This window comes from Ursus americanus, chromosome 3 (genome assembly GCF_024610735.1).
Source record: "Ursus americanus isolate L20-20 chromosome 3, mUrsAme1.1.p, whole genome shotgun sequence".
Classification (NCBI taxonomy): domain Eukaryota; kingdom Metazoa; phylum Chordata; class Mammalia; order Carnivora; family Ursidae; genus Ursus; species Ursus americanus.
In genome coordinates, this window is record NC_142129.1 from 82502992 (window position 1) to 82519557 (window position 16566).

The window sequence follows — 16566 nt, forward strand, 5'->3', positions numbered from 1 at the left end:
TGTATGGATCATCTCAGTTGATCCTTCTAAGGATTTCACGAAATAGGTATTATGATTTCTATCTTACTGATGGGAGAATAGAAAGATTGAATAACTTGTCCAGGGGCGCCTGGGTGGCTCAGTCGGTTAAGCATCTGCCTTTGGCTCAGGTCATGATTCCGGGGTCCTGGGATCGAGCCCCCGCTCAGCAGGGAGTCTGTTTCTCCCGCTCCCTCTGCCCCTCTGCCTGCTTGTGCTCTCTCTCTCAAATAAATAAATAAATAAAATCTTAAAAAAGAAGAAGAAGAAGAAGAAGAACTTGTCCAGAGTCACACAGACAGCAAGTGGCACAAGCAGAATTTGATCCTATGTCTAGCCTGACACCAAGGTCTAGGCTCTAAACCACTAGGCCACGTTGCCTCATGGTTAAGCTTCAGTGCCAACTGTGGCCTAATATTGCAAACTTTTTTCTTAGAAAATAATCTGAAACTTCTCAATATGGATAAACTGGCTAATTGATGGTTATTTAATAAAATGTCTTGCCATGACGATACCTATTTCAGAGCCAACTGGGAATTTGAATTCTAAAATTGTTGTTTAATGCAAAACTCCAAATTAAAAAATAATTTTGTTTTGATAGCATCTCTATACATTTGAGAAAGACTTGCACGTTGTCAGTTGCTCTGTCAACAGTGAGAGAACTTTGCTTGGTAAGTTGAATTCTTTTATTGCTACATGTCAAGAACTAAACTACATTTGTTGAGTTTGGACTTTTGCAATATTTGACTATTCTACAACAATGATTTTCTGGGAAAAGATGCTCTTGGGAGATTAATTTTGAAATAAAAAATCTGTGGAGTCTACTTACAAAAATAGAATGCTTTCTGTGTTACCTTAATCATCCACTGACAGATCCTTTGAGCCCTCACTTATTTCAGGTATAAAATGGTAAACTTCAACCAGCCACTGCAGGGATCATTTGCTAATGGATTATTTTTTTTCTTTTTCCATTAGCTGCAAGTTTAGTTCATTTTACTAAAGAAGGAAGAAAGAATGAGCTTCAACCAGGTATGACATTATTTGTTTTGTTTAGTGCCTATTGAAAGAGGAAGATTTATTCGCTACTAAGTCAAATTTCAAGCATCTTTACATAATAGCTTTCTCTCAGAATGAAAAGGCAAAAGGTCGTGTCAAGCATGAAAATGTTTTTTAAATTATCTTTTTTTCAAGTAAACAAGAAAGTACAGAATATCATGTAACAGTGAATAGTAGAAGTATTAAAAAGGCAATTAGCACCTGTAGACACATAAACACTGGGAACATTCTAGATCCCTATGACCAGAAGCTGGTGTAAAAAAGGCTGGGAAGGGGTTGTTATTCCTTCAAAAATATCATTTTTTCCCTTACATCTGGTGAGCTGTTGACTAATACATAATACATTGTGAATAGTCCAGCAATTCTAAATAAAAATTCTCATTTGCCAAGGCCCACTTTATAGTTTATCATCTATGTGATGCTCCCTCCTTTTTTTAAACATTCCGTATCACCCAGCTGTCCAGAACTCAACAAAGGAGTGCCTGCAGTGGGTCAGGCCCTCTGCACGGTGCTGGCGGTAAGAGGTTATACAAGAGAGGTGTAGCGGTTGCCCTCGGGGTGAGCTATAGAGACAGGTGTCGGGTGGGGGTGTGCCATGGGGCATGGTCCCGTCTTCAGAGGAGGGCAGTAAGTCCAGTGGGACCAGCTTTTCAATTTACCAAGAAAGTATGAACCTTTGTGTAAAATTTTAATTTTCAAATGTGGGCTCAAATACTTTAAAGAAATTCTACTCAGGCTTTTTTGGCCCTTATTCCTTTTAGCCCCAGAAATTCTTTATTTTGATGGTAAACCCAATAGAACCTAGATAATTTATATGATGTTTTCCATCTATGCCTGATTGTCATGCAGAACAGTGATGATTATGTACATTATAAAATGTACTTAAATATACTTACTTGGGTAAGTGCCTACCTTCGGCTTGGGTCATGATCTCAGGGTCCTGGGATTGAGTCCCACATCGGACCCTCTGCTCAGTGGGGAGTCTGTTTCTCCCTCTCCCTCTATCCCCACTTGTGTGCGTTTTCTCTCTCTCTCACATAAATAAAATCTTTAAAAAAAAATAAAATGTATTTCAGACCAACTTTAAGTTTTATTAAATTAAATCCTATTCAGGGGGCGCCTGGGTAGCTCAGTTGGTTAAGGGTTTAAGTGTCTGACTCTTGGTTTTGGCTCGGGTTGTGATCTTGGGGTCATGGGATCATGATGTCAGCCTGCAGGCTCAGTGGGGAGTCTGCTTGAGCCACCGACCCTCGCCTTCTGCCCCTCTCTTCCGCTTTATCTCTCTCTCTCTCTCTAAAGTAAATAAATCTTTTAAAAAAATCCTACTCCGGTCTGCTTACTGAGTCTTTAAATTTTGATGCACCTCCAGTGAGATTATCTGATTACAACTTTAAACATATTAGAATGAACATCATTAGTTGTATCATATCGGCTTCCTAATACTTGATATCTTCTCAGTTCACCTTTTAGGCCAGCTGCTGCGGTAAGAACCAGCTCTGCCCAGGCATATTTGACAGACAGCACCTTAACTCAGCTGCTTGGCCTGCTTCTTGCTTTTTGCCCAGAGCCCTTGGGGAATATTTACTACCTGCATGTGTGTCACCTGGAAGTGTGGCTGGAAAGGATTCCCAATAGGACAAGCCATGACCAATGAGGGGCCAAGGAGCTGAAGGATAAATGCTCCCATTTCCATCCCTGAAGTGGATAATTTTGATGTGTCCTCATGCAGCTCAAGTCCTAAGGTGGTCACGAATTTGATAAGGTCCCGTTTACTGGAGTATTCCTCTTCCTGCTTCACGTTCCCAGTCCCTCTTGTCTTAGTTTGGGTTTTCCCCCTAAGTAGAGTCTGAGGCAAGCATTTGAATGCAATTAATTTATTTGAGGGATGATCCTAGAAAGCACTATTTAGGGGAGTGTTTAAACAGAGATCTGAAAGAAGGGAGGGAGCAAGCTCGTGGCTGTGGGGAAGGCACATTTCTGACAGTGACAACAGCCAGCACAAAGGTCCTGGGGCCAGAGTGTACTTGGTGGACTCGCTGATAAGGATAGTGAGAAGGTCAATGAGGCCGAATGAAAAGGGGCAGAGCGGTAGGAACTGAAGCCAGATGAAAACAGGGTGAAGTACAAACAGATCATGGAGACCCTGCGAGGCCTTTGTTCAGTTAAGATTTCAGAAATGATGTGACCAGAAAGCACTGTAGACTCTATTATGGTGTTTTATCCTTTGACCAAATATTTTGGAAAGCCTTATTTTATCTGACCACGAATGACCTGATAAGCCAGTCGATTATAAAATGTCGTTTGCCTGGAGGTATTGTTTAACACTCTGTTGCTTATAATGATTTTTCCGTTGCAAGTGAAACAAACTGTAACATCTTTCATCTGAACAAGATAAGGTCCTTTGGTCCACATACTTTGCAACACAGTTTTTATCCATAGTGCTTCTATTCTTGGCTGTGCCCCTGGCAGATTAATGTTTTGTTTAGGAAATAGTAAAACAGGTACCTGGCTGGCTCAGTCAGTAGAACATGCAGCTTCTGGGATCTCAGGGTTGTGAGTTCAAGCCCCGTGTTGGGCATAGAGCTTACTATAAAGAAAAGAAAAGAAAAGAAAAGAAAAGAAAAGAAAGAAAGAAAGAAAGAAAGAAAGAAAGAAAGAAAGAAAGAAAGAAAGAAAGAAAGAAAGAAAGAAAGAAAGAAAGGAAGGAAGGAAGGAAGGAAGGAAGGAAGGAAGGAAGGAAGGAAGAAAGAAAGAGAAAGAAAGAAAGAAAGAAAGAAAGAAAGAAAGAAAGAAAGAAAGAAAGAAAGAAAGAAAGAAAGAAGGAAAAGGACCTAGCTGCCCCTTCACCCTCCCCTGTGGAGTTGCATTTTCCTCAGGCACAGCGCCTCCCCGCTGGGCAGCTATCGGGGTGGCCACTTGTGTTGGTCCCCTGCCGCCACTGAGGCTCCCGAGGCCCCCTACACCATTATAGTCAAGTGCTGCCCACGCTCCGTGGAGCTGTGGTTTGGGTCAAGAGCTCTAGTAACCAGAGCTGCTTCAGAACCAGCCCTGCTGGACTCTTCCAGCCTTGTCACTCTTCACAGCATGTATCTTCACCTGCATCAGACTAGGTTCTTTTGCCCACTCTCTACCCTCCCCATGCCATGCCTGTCCTTAAGCTTTTTTGTTGTTGTTGTTCAATTTATTTAAACTAAAAAAACAAAACAGTTCACTTGTTTCTCCCATTCTCCACCCCCCACCTCTTATAACTGCTAGTTTGTTCTCTGTATCAATGAGCATGGGGTTCTTTTTCCTTTTCCGGGAGTCCACACATAAGAGAGATGATATGGTATTTGTCCTTCTCTGATTTGACTTAGCGCAAATCCCTCAAGATCCATCCAGGTTGTCACTTTTGCTCCTGCTGTCTCTGCTTTCTGTGATATCCACATCCTGCCTGGATCTGCCTTACCCTACGGTGATGCCCTCCCAGGCTTCACTGACATCTGGATTCTCGAACTTCTTAAGACAACTTTAAGCACTTCATGAAATCATGGGATTTCATGACTGAAAGTCATTGTAGAAATGATCTGATTCTCTAGTTTTTGTTTTTTTAATAACAAGGCGCTGAAACCTAGGAATGCTTTGTCCTTTCTGAAAAGTGTCTATTAGGTTAGCAGCAGAGTGTAAATTAGAACCAATGTCTCTAGAATCCTAATCCAAAGTATGTCGTGTTACACCATGAAAACACATGGTACGTTACTGAGAGAAATTCCTGTTGGCACGATTACTCTTATCATTATGCTTATTATATTAGTTAGGTGTCCAGGCTGTGTCCCGAAAGGGAAAAATTAGTGTAGAAAGATGGTTTCTGTCCTTGAAAATCTTCCCATTTTAAAGTCAAGTGAATTTAGCTGATAGCTGTTTATCAAATTCACTACCAAAAAGTCTAAATATGAGGTGATTCTTTACTTCTCTAAGGAGAAGCTTCCCCTGACTGTCCCATCTTTTTTTCAAATTGGGATCTATAAGCTTTTAGGGGAAGACATAATATGGCCAAATGTCAGCTGTACTACTTAATATAGTAACTTAAATTATTAATTACTTATACACTTAATGTAAAATAACATAATAAGGAAAATCGCTTTTTTCCTCATTCTCACATTTCACAAAGTATTTCTATTTTTCTTATCAAGTATCTTTGACACCAATGTCTTTTTTTAAAAAAAGATTTTATTTATTTATTAGGGAGAGAGAGAAAAAGCACGTGTGAGTGGGGAGACAAGCAGAGGAGGAGGGAGAGGATGGGTGAAAGAATCTCAAGCAGACTCCCCACTGAGTATGGAGCCCGATGCGGGGTTGAGTCTCGCCACCCTAAGACCATGACCTGAGCTGAAATCAAGAGTCAGATGCTCAACCCACCGAGCCACCCAGGCACTCTGACACCAATGTCTTTTTTATTCCTAGAGACTTTTTTTTTTTTTTGAGTTATCAAGCAGTTTCCCAAAGCTCCTTACCTTTACCTCTGCCCCAGTTATTTGAAATATAGCCCTTTTGAATTGGCATATGATCCTGTCACTGGGATTTTTATCCTAAGCTCCAAGTACCATTGACCAAACAGTATTTGATTTTCATTTGTTCTGTCCTTATATATCTGGGATCCCACCTAAGAACTCACTGTCTTGCTTTTTCAGTAGTCTTTAAAAGGCATCTTTACAGAGATACCCAGTACTTGCAACTGTAAGGCCACATGGTAGGAATGGTTTTACATTCGTTGCCTTTATTTGCTGTCAGGTTAGTTTCTTAAATAGTGAAAATTGGCTTTGACTCCATTCCAGGCTGCTGTGCTGTCCTGAAATTGCACGTTATTATGCAAAATAAAGTCATTGAGAAAGCACCTGAGAATATTAGTCTTTGTAAGAACTCAGCTTTAAGGCAACTCCTAGTGTGAGGTTCATCTTGGGGGAGGGAACTCTTGGTCTAAAAGTGGATATCTGTGGTGATCCCATTCTAGCCTGCGTCCGAGGACTTCCTCCTCATTGCTATCTTTTGTGACGTTGGCTGCAGGGTGACACTGAGGAACTCAATGGGTCTTTTATCAGTGCAGCTCCACCACCATCCCAGAGGGAAGCCAGGAACCTGTCCTCTTCATAGGTGCTGTCAACTGGGGCTTGTGCATGCCTCAGAAATATCTTTGTATTTTTATCCACAAGCGATATTTGCCCTTGTGCTTGCAGAATTGGGAGTGATAGTGAATTGAGTTGCATTTGCTTAGACCTAGAAGCCCAGAGGGCCTGTGAGGCTGTGCTAAGAGGCTGAGAAATGGGCAGGGACTTGGTCCTCACTCCATGCATATTGATTTCTCCTTCATGAGGTTTTCTTCATCAGTTGTGGGTTTTAAGAACTGTTAAAATAGGGGCGTCTGGGTGGCACAGCGGTTAAGCGTCTGCCTTCAGCTCAGGGCGTGATCCCAGCGTTCTGGGATCGAGTCCCACATCGGGCTCCTCCGCTATGAGCCTGCTTCTTCCTCTCCCACTCCCCCTGCTTGTGTTCCCTCTCTCGCTGGCTGTCTCTATCTCTGTCAAATAAATAAATAAAATCTTAAAAAAAAAAACTGTTAAATTTTAAGAAAATTACTTTTCCTGTTGGAATAGTTAATACAGTAGGTAACATATTACATTTCTTTCTTTCTTTTTTTTTTTTTTTTTTAAGATTTTATTATTCATTTGACAGAGAGCAAGACAGCCAGCGAGAGGGAACACAGGCAGGGGGAGTGGGAGAGGAAGAAGCAGGCGGAGGAGCCTGATGTGGGGCTCAATCCCAGAAAGCCAGGATCATGCCCTGAGCCAAAGGCAGACGCTTAACAACTGAGCCACCCAGGCGCCCCACATATTTACATTTTCAAAGTTCAGGCTTAGGTGGAGATGATAACAAAAGACATTCTGATCTTCATTACTAAAAGCCTCCTTTCCTTTGTAGGATCCAAGTGTTTAACGTTGTTGATTGAAATCCACCCTGTTAACAACGTGAAGGTTCTGAAAGCCGTGGATAGCTATATTTGGGTGCAGGTAAGCCTGTGGAGCACTAGCTGTGTTTGGGTGCAAGTAAGCCTGTGGAGCACTAGCTGTATTTGGGTGTGGGTAAGCCTGTGGAGCACCAGCTGTGTTTGGGTGCACGTAAGCCTGTGGAGCACCGGCTATGTTTGGGTGCGAGTAAGCCTGTGGAGCACTAGCTGTGTTTGGGTGCACGTAAGCCTGTGGAGCACCGGCTGTGTTTGGGTGCACGTAAGCCTGTGGAGCACCGGCTGTGTTTGGGTGCAGGTAAGCCTGTGGAGCACTGGCTGTGTTTGGGTGCGGGTAAGCCTGTGGAGCACTAGCTGTGTTTGGGTGCGGGTAAGCCTGTGGAGCACTAGCTGTGTTTGGGTGCGGGTAAGCCTGTGGAGCACCGGCTGTGTTTGGGTGCGGGTAAGCCTGTGGAGCACCGGCTGTGTTTGGGTGCAGGTAAGCCTGTGGAGCACCAGCTGTGTTTGGGTGCGCGTAAGCCTGTGGAGCACTAGCTGTGTTTGGGTGTGGGTAAGCCTGTGGAGCACCGGCTGTGTTTGGGTGCGCGTAAGCCTGTGGAGCACTGGCTGTGTTTGGGTGTGGGTAAGCCTGTGGAGCACCGGCTGTGTTTGGGTGAGAGTAAGCCTGTGGAGCACTAGCTGTGTTTGGGTGCAGGTAAGCCTGTGGAGCACCGGCTGTGTTTGGGTGTGGGTAAGCCTGTGGAGCACCGGCTGTGTTTGGGTGTGGGTAAGCCTGTGGAGCACCGGCTGTGTTTGGGTGAGAGTAAGCCTGTGGAGCACTAGCTGTGTTTGGGTGCAGGTAAGCCTGTGGAGCACTAGCTGTGTTTGGGTGCAGGTAAGCCTGTGGAGCACTAGCTGTGTTTGGGTGTGGGTAAGCCTGTGGAGTACCGGCTGTGTTTGGGTGTGGGTAAGCCTGTGGAGCACCGGCTGTGTTTGGGTATGGGTAAGCCTGTGGAGCACTAGCTGTGTTTGGGTGCAGGTAAGCCTGTGGAGCACTAGCTGTGTTTGGGTGCAGGTAAGCCTGTGGAGCACGAGGTTATCATTCATCTCACTAATCAAAAGGCGTGAAACCTAGAGGCAATGGTGCTTACAAAGTGTTTTCACAGGCATTATCGCATTTAATCCTCAAAGCAATCTGGTAGATGGGTGTGTCTGGAATTATCCGTTCACCCTTTGCAAACATGGAAATCAAAACTCAACCCAGCTCCTCTGTCCCTATTATATCACGGTTTGTCTGATAGTCACGTAATGTTTTTACTTGATAAAGTGCAGACTTTCAACACACATTTAAGGTAAGTTTAAAAAATGGTTTTTTTAATGCACTCCTATAGTTGACAGAGTAAATAGGAATAAATGGCTTAATCCCTGAGTTTATCAACTCCATGAAAGGACACAGAAGCACCGTGTGTGTGGTGCAGGGAGACCAGACACAGCCAATCTTCATTACTTGCACGTTCTGAACTTGTCAATTGTACTACTCAGTAAAATCGATTTGTAACACCAAAGTCAATTCTCACGGTGCTTTTATAGTCATCTGCAGACATGTGCTCAGTCGTGAAAAATTTGTCACCCAGCTGAAGCTGAGCAAGGTGACACTGCCTTCTTGGTTCACCTCTCACACTGTAACCGGATGTCGTTTTCACGATCTGTTTAGTACCATGATTTTCGCATTTGGGGGCTTTTTGCTGGTGATTTCACTATTTAAAATGTTCCCCACGCAGAGGGCTGAATGCTAGGGTGCCTGAGCGCAAGAAGGCCAAGCTGTGGTTTACAGAGAGAACATGTGGGTTAGATAAGCTGCGTTAAGGCATGAGATGACAGTGCTGTTGACCATGAGTTCAATGCTTATGGATCAACAGTGTATATTAAGTAAGATGTCTTTAAATAGGAACACACATGAAATAAACTTATGTACTAATTGGTTGATACAGAGCCTTGTATTTCCCCTGGGAGCTTCTGTGCGTGGTGTTGGTGGCGATCCGTAGACTAAGCCTGCTGCAGATGACCACCCGTGACGATACATGTTCATGCAGGGCTAGAGCATAACTTCCTTGTGCAACCTGAACTCTCTGCTTCTGTCCCTCCCACCCCCAACCTACTCCCGGCCTTGAGCCTATGGGTCTCCCTCTTGCAGCGTGTCAGGAGAGGGGCTTCTCTCCTATCTGCCCCAGGTCCTTCACCAGCTTCACCAGCGGTCACTGCCTGCTTGCACACAGGGCCTGGCGCCGAGCTCCTAGGCCGCATTCCCCCTCCCCCAGGAAGCTGCCGTGTTTGCACTGTCATCAGTACAGGGGTAACTTTGGGACAGACCATACTTCCCTTTTCTGGCCTGTTCTTTTGGCTTCCTAGCATCTCCATCCAGGGCTGTGTGGGCATTGGAGACATTATTGAAGGACTGGGGCAGCAAAAAAGAATGAGAGCACAGGAAGGGCAAGAGTTTTTGTAAGTCTATGGTTACACAGCATTACGAATGTATTAACAACTACAGAATTGTATATTTTAAAATAGTTAAAAAGGTGATTTTTCTGTTATGCAAATTTTATCTCAGTTTTTAAAAAAATTAATAGTACATGACGCATGACTGCTTCCATAGGCCAAAGGGCAAGTCCCCATCCAAATGGAGTAAAACCTGTACTTGTCTTGTGGACCCATCTCTGTTCCTAGCCTTGCTCCTTACTCCTCATGCCTGTCCCTCTGGGGAGAGAAAAATCCCACAAACTTCCATCCAGGGCAAACCCCCACCTCCCTTTCCCCCTGCCTCTCCCCTTTACAGAAATGCCATTCACTGTCCACTGAGTTTGATCTTGCCCTGCAATCTGTCTCCCTTTTCTTACCGAAACATTCATGGTGATCTCGGGTAGCACATTTCCCCAAGTCTGTGTGTGCAGCCTCAGCCTCCCTCACAGAGGAAGTTCAGCGAGACAGTAGTGGGAGGGGTTTGGATCCCAGTCTGGTCCCTTTTGAGAACTGCCTACCAGCACGACCTGCATCTTCCAAATAGTTCCAGATATCCACCTATAGTGTGTATCTTCCAACGACGAATACTAATTGTCAGAGTCTAGCTCTGTATTTGCGAAGATAAATATTCCCCTAGTATGATGTAATCTATATAGATTTCTACTGACGCTGCAGAATCAAAACAAAACACAACCTTGCATTTTTATTCTTATTTTTATTTTTTGCTTTTGTAGAGCTGTGTCTGAAGCCTCTCTCTCTATAGTCTTACTTCCAGGCTCTGCTCTAGGGCTGCCTCATTGTAGAAATGAAAACCACCACCACCTAAATGTAATTTTTAAAATCATGTTCTTACTGATTGCCACACAAAGTCCAGGCAAAGGCTTAGAACTCGTCAGCACCTTGCTCCAGGTCACAGTCCTACGCAAGCATGCCTTGGCCCCTGTGTAGTCCCAGGGGAGGCCAAATCATCTTCTGCAGGAGCATCTCCTTATTCAGAGGCACTGAGTGTTTGCTCTTCCATTATCCATACGGTTTCACTTAGCTTTGCTTCTCCTCGACCCCCGTACACACTGTTTCCTGTTCAATGTGCTCAGTTTCACAAATCAGGACATAATAAGTTCTACATTATTTTCATAGCTGAATTCTGCATTGCTATCTATTCTATAATTTTGGGGTTCTTGCTGTGAAGAAATGGTGTATAGTTAATGTTTTGTTTTTCAATTCTAAAAAGGAAACTTGACACAGACAACTTGAAAAATTTACCAGTTCTATTTCCATTTTGTCAGCACGAAAAGTTAGGACACCAGGTAATATATTTTGTCAAAATTTTTCCTAGTCTTCAGAGAGGCTGCCGACTATAAAGTAGGGACATAAAAGGGGTATGTTCTTTCATTATGCTTTGAAGCTTGGGGGGGAAAACCAAAATTCACTGGTGGATCCTATCTAGTAAGCTGTCTTTCATGTTACGAAACGAAACTGTTGATTTATAGTTACCCTTTTGATGATGAAAGAATTAAGTCACTGGAGTCATCCCATGACCCCTTTTCCCTCATTATCATGGCTCATAGCGTCAGGCCTGTGTTTCTGGCTGGCCGCTTTGTCCTGGGGGCTGGCACAGCTGGGAGAGCACAGACAGGGAGGAGTGGGGTGGATCGAGCCTTTTCTTCCCAGTGGCAGTCATTCTATTATTTGAGGCTTGTAAATCCTCCACCGCATGCCACACTGTGACTCACTGTTCTTTCTTGGAAAGTCCCGCGATACGTTGTGCTTTGTCTCTTGGATGTGGGACTTTGGAAGTTGTAGTAGAGCATATGTTTACTTGGTTGTCAAATTAAATACGAGGCTTAGTTGCTCAACAGATGTATTGATCACTTTTTTTGTGCATGTGGAGAAGAACTTTCTGTACAGCTGTTGTTTATATTGTTTCTGATTGGCTTCAGAATCACATATTCCAAAATAGAAAAGCACCATCTCTAGAAATAGCGTATACTTCAGCCTGGCTGCTGAAATGAGTTATGTTGGACCTGCCATCAACTTCCCCCTGGGAAACTGAGATCCTGAAAGTGTTTCTTTTTCCTCTTTGCTTTTGTCTGTAATATGTGTGTGTGTGATTTGCCTGAACTAGTCTCTGGTTCCCAGTACCTTCCGTGATATGTAGTAGTACAGCAATCAGACACTTTTGAAATAGTTGTGTAAGCAAGGTAGTTGCTTATGATTTTGATTAATTTCCTTTTTTACAGTTTCTCTACCCCCATGTGGAAAGTCGCCCTCTTCCAGAGAACCATCTGTTACTGATTTCAGAAGAAAAATGTGAGTGTATCTTTAGGTGGTATATATGAACTTCATGAAGGGCTCATCTCTTAGTGAAGTATGGGACTTGACTAAATCTTGCAAATGATCATTCATCCAGTACTAAATGTCCAACTGACCTTTAATGTCCATTTAAGACCTAGCACTCCTATGGAAGGGCTTTTCCTTCTGCCCTGACTTCTTCCCTTAGGTCCTGCTCTGTTTCCCCATCCTGGGAATGATGGCCTCCCACATACATAGATTTCCACTTTTGTCACACGGTAGAGTGTAGGACAATTGTGGAGGTCATTTTTGCCTTCTTTAGTTCATCCTTCTTTAAGATGTCTGTCACCTCAGATCAAGGAAGGGGAAGGCATTAGAAGCCAGAAGAAATTGATGGTAGAATTTGAAGACACATACTTGGTCAAATTCAGGTAGAGGCAAATAAGAATGGGACATTCTTTAATGAAGTTTACACTTTTGGGTGGGAAGGGTGGCAGACAAAGGATAAAGTCCACTGGCAGATCTTATCTCGTAAGGGGTCTTTCATGTTACAAAATGGAACAGCTGATTTATGGGAAGGACGGGCCTGAGAGGTTTAGGTTTGTGTTCGGTGTCTATGCTCATGACCCATTATCTGTCTCACATTTTTGTATCTAGAATGGGCAGAAGGTTAATTATGGCCGAATCTAGATTGCTTATGAGAGAATGGGACCATATAAGAAGTGCTTGGAGATAATCTCTGGCAAATGAACCCCTGTTAACTCTAAATAAGACTGATGGTGCAGGGAAGGCCAACATTTGAGGGAACCCAGGGGAGTAGGAGGGCTAAATGCTTCATGTATTGTTGATATTGAAGGCTGGATTAGCAGTGGACTGTGGAGGGAGTCTGGAGAAAGGTGGGTTTTGCTTTGCACGTATATCGTGAAACTGCTATGTGTAATAGTACTATTTTTCCAGCCAGTTAATTAATCTTCATAGCTTTTATAAATAAAGGTTCACCACTGTTAGGTGTAAAAAAGTGCTTATGCTTTTCATAAAGGTTAAACTGTCTATTGTTTTCTCTTTTAAAGATATTGAAAAGTTTCATATCCGCGTCATCCAAGAAGATGGAAATAGAGTGGTAAATACTTGAAATTTCTTTTGCTTCAGAGTTTTTTCCCCACAGAGTGACATTTCGAGACTGTTAAGGATAGAGTAATGTTATAGAAACAGACCACTTTCTTTATTTGATGTCTTTCAAATTATAGGCTTGCTGTTGTAACTTGTGAAATAATATGAGACATATGAAAGAGTTTAATTATCTCCTTTATCTTGACCTCACTCTTCAATCTCAGTCTCCTGAGATAACTCATGACAGCCTTGTGGGACCCTTTCCACACCTTTACCTTGCTTATACACACGTACACAAGATCGGGTGCACGTGCACGGATTCAGTGGTTTTTACCAAAATAGAATCATAATATGTATATTAATTGGCCATTTTTGGTTTTGCTTTTTACTTACTATATCAGGGCTATCCCTATAGGTTTTTAAATAGGGATAGAAATTTTTCCCTAATTTTTAGACATACATAAAATAAATGGGATCATAACATATATGCTGGGGTTTATATAGTTCAATTTTCTTTTCTTTCTTTCTTTCTTTTTTTTCTTGCTTGTATTCCACTTCTCCCTTGCCTTTTCACCTCTGACTTTTGTCTGTAACCCTATTATGTCTCCTTTCGTGCACTTCTCTGAACCTATGTATTTCCCATTCCCACCCCTGACACACCCAGAGGTTGATTATTCACTCCTTCCTCATTCAACTTTGTGGCATTACCTACAAGTCAACCAGGTCAATTCATTCTTTTTAGAAGTACATAATAGTCCCTGGTATGGATGTATACAATTTCAGTCATTCTCCCATGGGTGGACACTCACTTAATTGTCACTTTTTTTTTGTTCATCTGTTTGTGTTACAAATCATCTCAAATGTTTTTTTTTTTATAGCTTTACATATTTGTTACACATATTTCTTTGGGCTAAAGCCTCAGGGATGGATAATTGGGTTGATGGGTATATGCATTTAATATATTTCAACAGATTTTGCTAGCTTGCTTTCCAAAAAACCTTGTAACAATTCACAGTTGTAAAGCAATGTGGAAGAGTACCCCTTCCCTCTATCCATACCTGTCATAGGTGCATTTGCCTTCTTAAAAAAATTTTCCGATTTGATGAATGTTAAGTTGATAACATTATTATTTTAGTTGGTATTTCTGTTAATATCACTGGCTGTGTGAGTTTGCTTTTCTGGAAATTACTTAGTTATATCCTTGTCAATTTTTCTATTAGGTTGTTTTTTTTCTTGACAATTTGTGTAAGATCATAATATATTATTGATATTAAAAATTACTTCCTTCAATATTTAAATAGTCTGCATCAAAATAATCCTTCTCTGAAGATTTTAATTTTTAAGTTAAGGGAACAACACTGAAATGGAAAATGGCATTTATTAATTATGTATCTCTGATTGAAAGCCTCAAATCAAGAGGCCTGGCTGGAAAATGACTAGGAAGTGTGTGGCTGGAGCTCTGGGCCACCAGTGACATGGTGGCAGGGCACAGATGGCGGGCATGGACTGGGGTCAGAAAAGAGGCCAAAGAGGAAGAATGAAGGCAGAATCCCAAAGCCAGCAATGCGAATTTAGAGGAGAGAGTCCCATAAACAATTCAGGGTTGGTGAAATAAACAAGACCAGCAATGCGTATAGACAGAGGACTGGCTGGTTAGAAGAGGGGCTGGGAGCCATGCGAGACACAGCAGAGTGAGTGAGGCCAGGGGGCACCTGTCAGCAGCCAGCACAGTGTAGCTGCAGCATGCCGCCATCCTTGCCTGCCCTTCCCTGAGGCATCACTGCCCTTCTTCTTCTTCTTCTTTTTTAAGATTTATGTATTTATTTGAAAGAGTACACACATGAGGGGGAGGAGCAGAGGGAGAGGGAGAGAAATCCTCAAGCAGACTCCCCACTGAGCGCAGAGGAGGTGTGGGAGTTGATCCCAGGTCCCTGAGATCATGACCTGAGCGGAAACCATGAGTGGGATGGTAACCCACTGAGCCCCTCAGGCGCCCCCACTGCTCTTATTCTTAAGGGCTTCGACGACAGCTTCTTAAGGCGGTGTGCGGTTCCATGCCCTCAGAACAACATCCTGTGGTCGGTAGGCAGTGTTATAATTGTCCCCGTGTTTACAGAGAATACAACAAGCCAGGCTCACAGAGGTGAGGGAACTCTCGAGAGGGACAAAATTGAAATGTGAATCTGAGTTGTCACACTCTGATGATCATGTTCTTGTTAGTATACACCTTTATCTGAGAGTCCCCAAATCTGTTCTAACTTAACAAATTTCAGAAAAATGGAAACAGGATGCGTTGCCCTAAGTTTAGAATCTTGTTGAGAATATGAAGGGGTTGTAGAAGAGTGCGTACTCACTGGGGTAAACTTATAGCATTAGTTCAATGTAACTGTGACAGCAGTACGCCAGAGGACCATAGGAATACAGAGGTGGGGAGCTCTGCCTTGGGAGGGGGTGAGGGAGGGCTTCGTACAGGAGGCAGTGCCTAAGCTGGGTCAGGATGGGCAGCATCACCATACTCATTGTGGAAGACATTAAGGTAAGAAGCATGACCAAAGACACATGAATGGCTTATGGCAGATCTGGGGGACAGTGCTCTCCCCGCCAGGCCTGAGTTTTTTCCTCGACATCAAAGCTGCTATCTTTGGTGGCGAAGCCCTTTTGTCTGCAGATACCTGAGTGGGTTATGTAGAGAATGGGAAGCTTTGAATCTTCTATTGTCCCTGGTGTTGATTTGTGGCAGGTGTGGCCTTGCCTTCAACAGCCCCAGTGGCTAACTAGGGACAAGAATAATATAGTGCATTATAGAGTGTTTGAAAAGAGCACGTAATTAAATAATGCCTCAGATCTTTTCTGGAAAGACTTTCCATGTGTATGTGTTGGGGGTAGGGAAGTGCTAAAAATAAACTGTGGAAATATTTAAATGTATTATAAAGATAAAATATGCAAAAAAATAAATCCAGAAATATCCTCCTTTAAAATAGTTGCTTATCTCTAAAATCTCTTTGCCTCTTTAGGTACTGAAAGACTCTGGCCATCTCCCAAGAGAGAGAGTAGTTGAGGATTTTGTTTGGGCTCAATGGGATATGTCAGAGCAAAGATTATACTACATTGACCTGAAGGTAAAAACTAGTCCTCTGGCCTCCTTTTTACTGGAACAACTGAATTTTGACATTATCATTATTTGAATTAATTAATCACTGCATTTTCATTGATGGGGACAGTCAATGAAAGTTTATTAAAAATATGAGAGATTTTCATTATGTTTGCCTCTTAGTCGCTTCCTTTTCTCTCTTTCTTTTTTACTAATGTTTTTCTTGATCTTTTATTTTTATTGTTTTTTGAAGATTTTATTTACTTAAAGAGAGGGCATGTGCGTGCATGCACATCAGCAAGGGAGGGGCAGAGGGAGAGAGAGTAAGAGGGAATCTCCAGCAGACTGCACTGAGCACACAGCCTGACACAGGGCTTGATCCCACGACCCTGAGATCGTGACCTGAACTGAAACCAAGAGTTGGCTGCTCAACCACCCGAGCCACGCAGGCGCCCCTGTTGATCTTTTTTTAAAGATTTTATTTTTTTAAAGTAATCTCTACACC

At 42.8% G+C, this 16566-nt stretch overlaps 1 protein-coding gene across 6 annotated transcripts in view; it reads left to right on the top strand.

Moving 5' to 3' along the window:
* Positions 1-16566, top strand: part of GSAP (gamma-secretase activating protein) — a 79263-nt gene that overhangs the window by 12979 nt on the left and 49718 nt on the right. For all 6 annotated transcript variants that reach the window (XM_045793404.2, XM_045793405.2, XM_045793407.2 and 3 more), the window contains 6 exons: positions 620-689; positions 994-1047; positions 7030-7118; positions 11809-11878; positions 12931-12980; positions 15985-16089. In XM_045793404.2, the coding sequence (XP_045649360.1) occupies positions 620-689; positions 994-1047; positions 7030-7118; positions 11809-11878; positions 12931-12980; positions 15985-16089 (438 nt within the window). The remainder of the gene's footprint in view (positions 1-619; positions 690-993; positions 1048-7029; positions 7119-11808; positions 11879-12930; positions 12981-15984; positions 16090-16566) is intronic.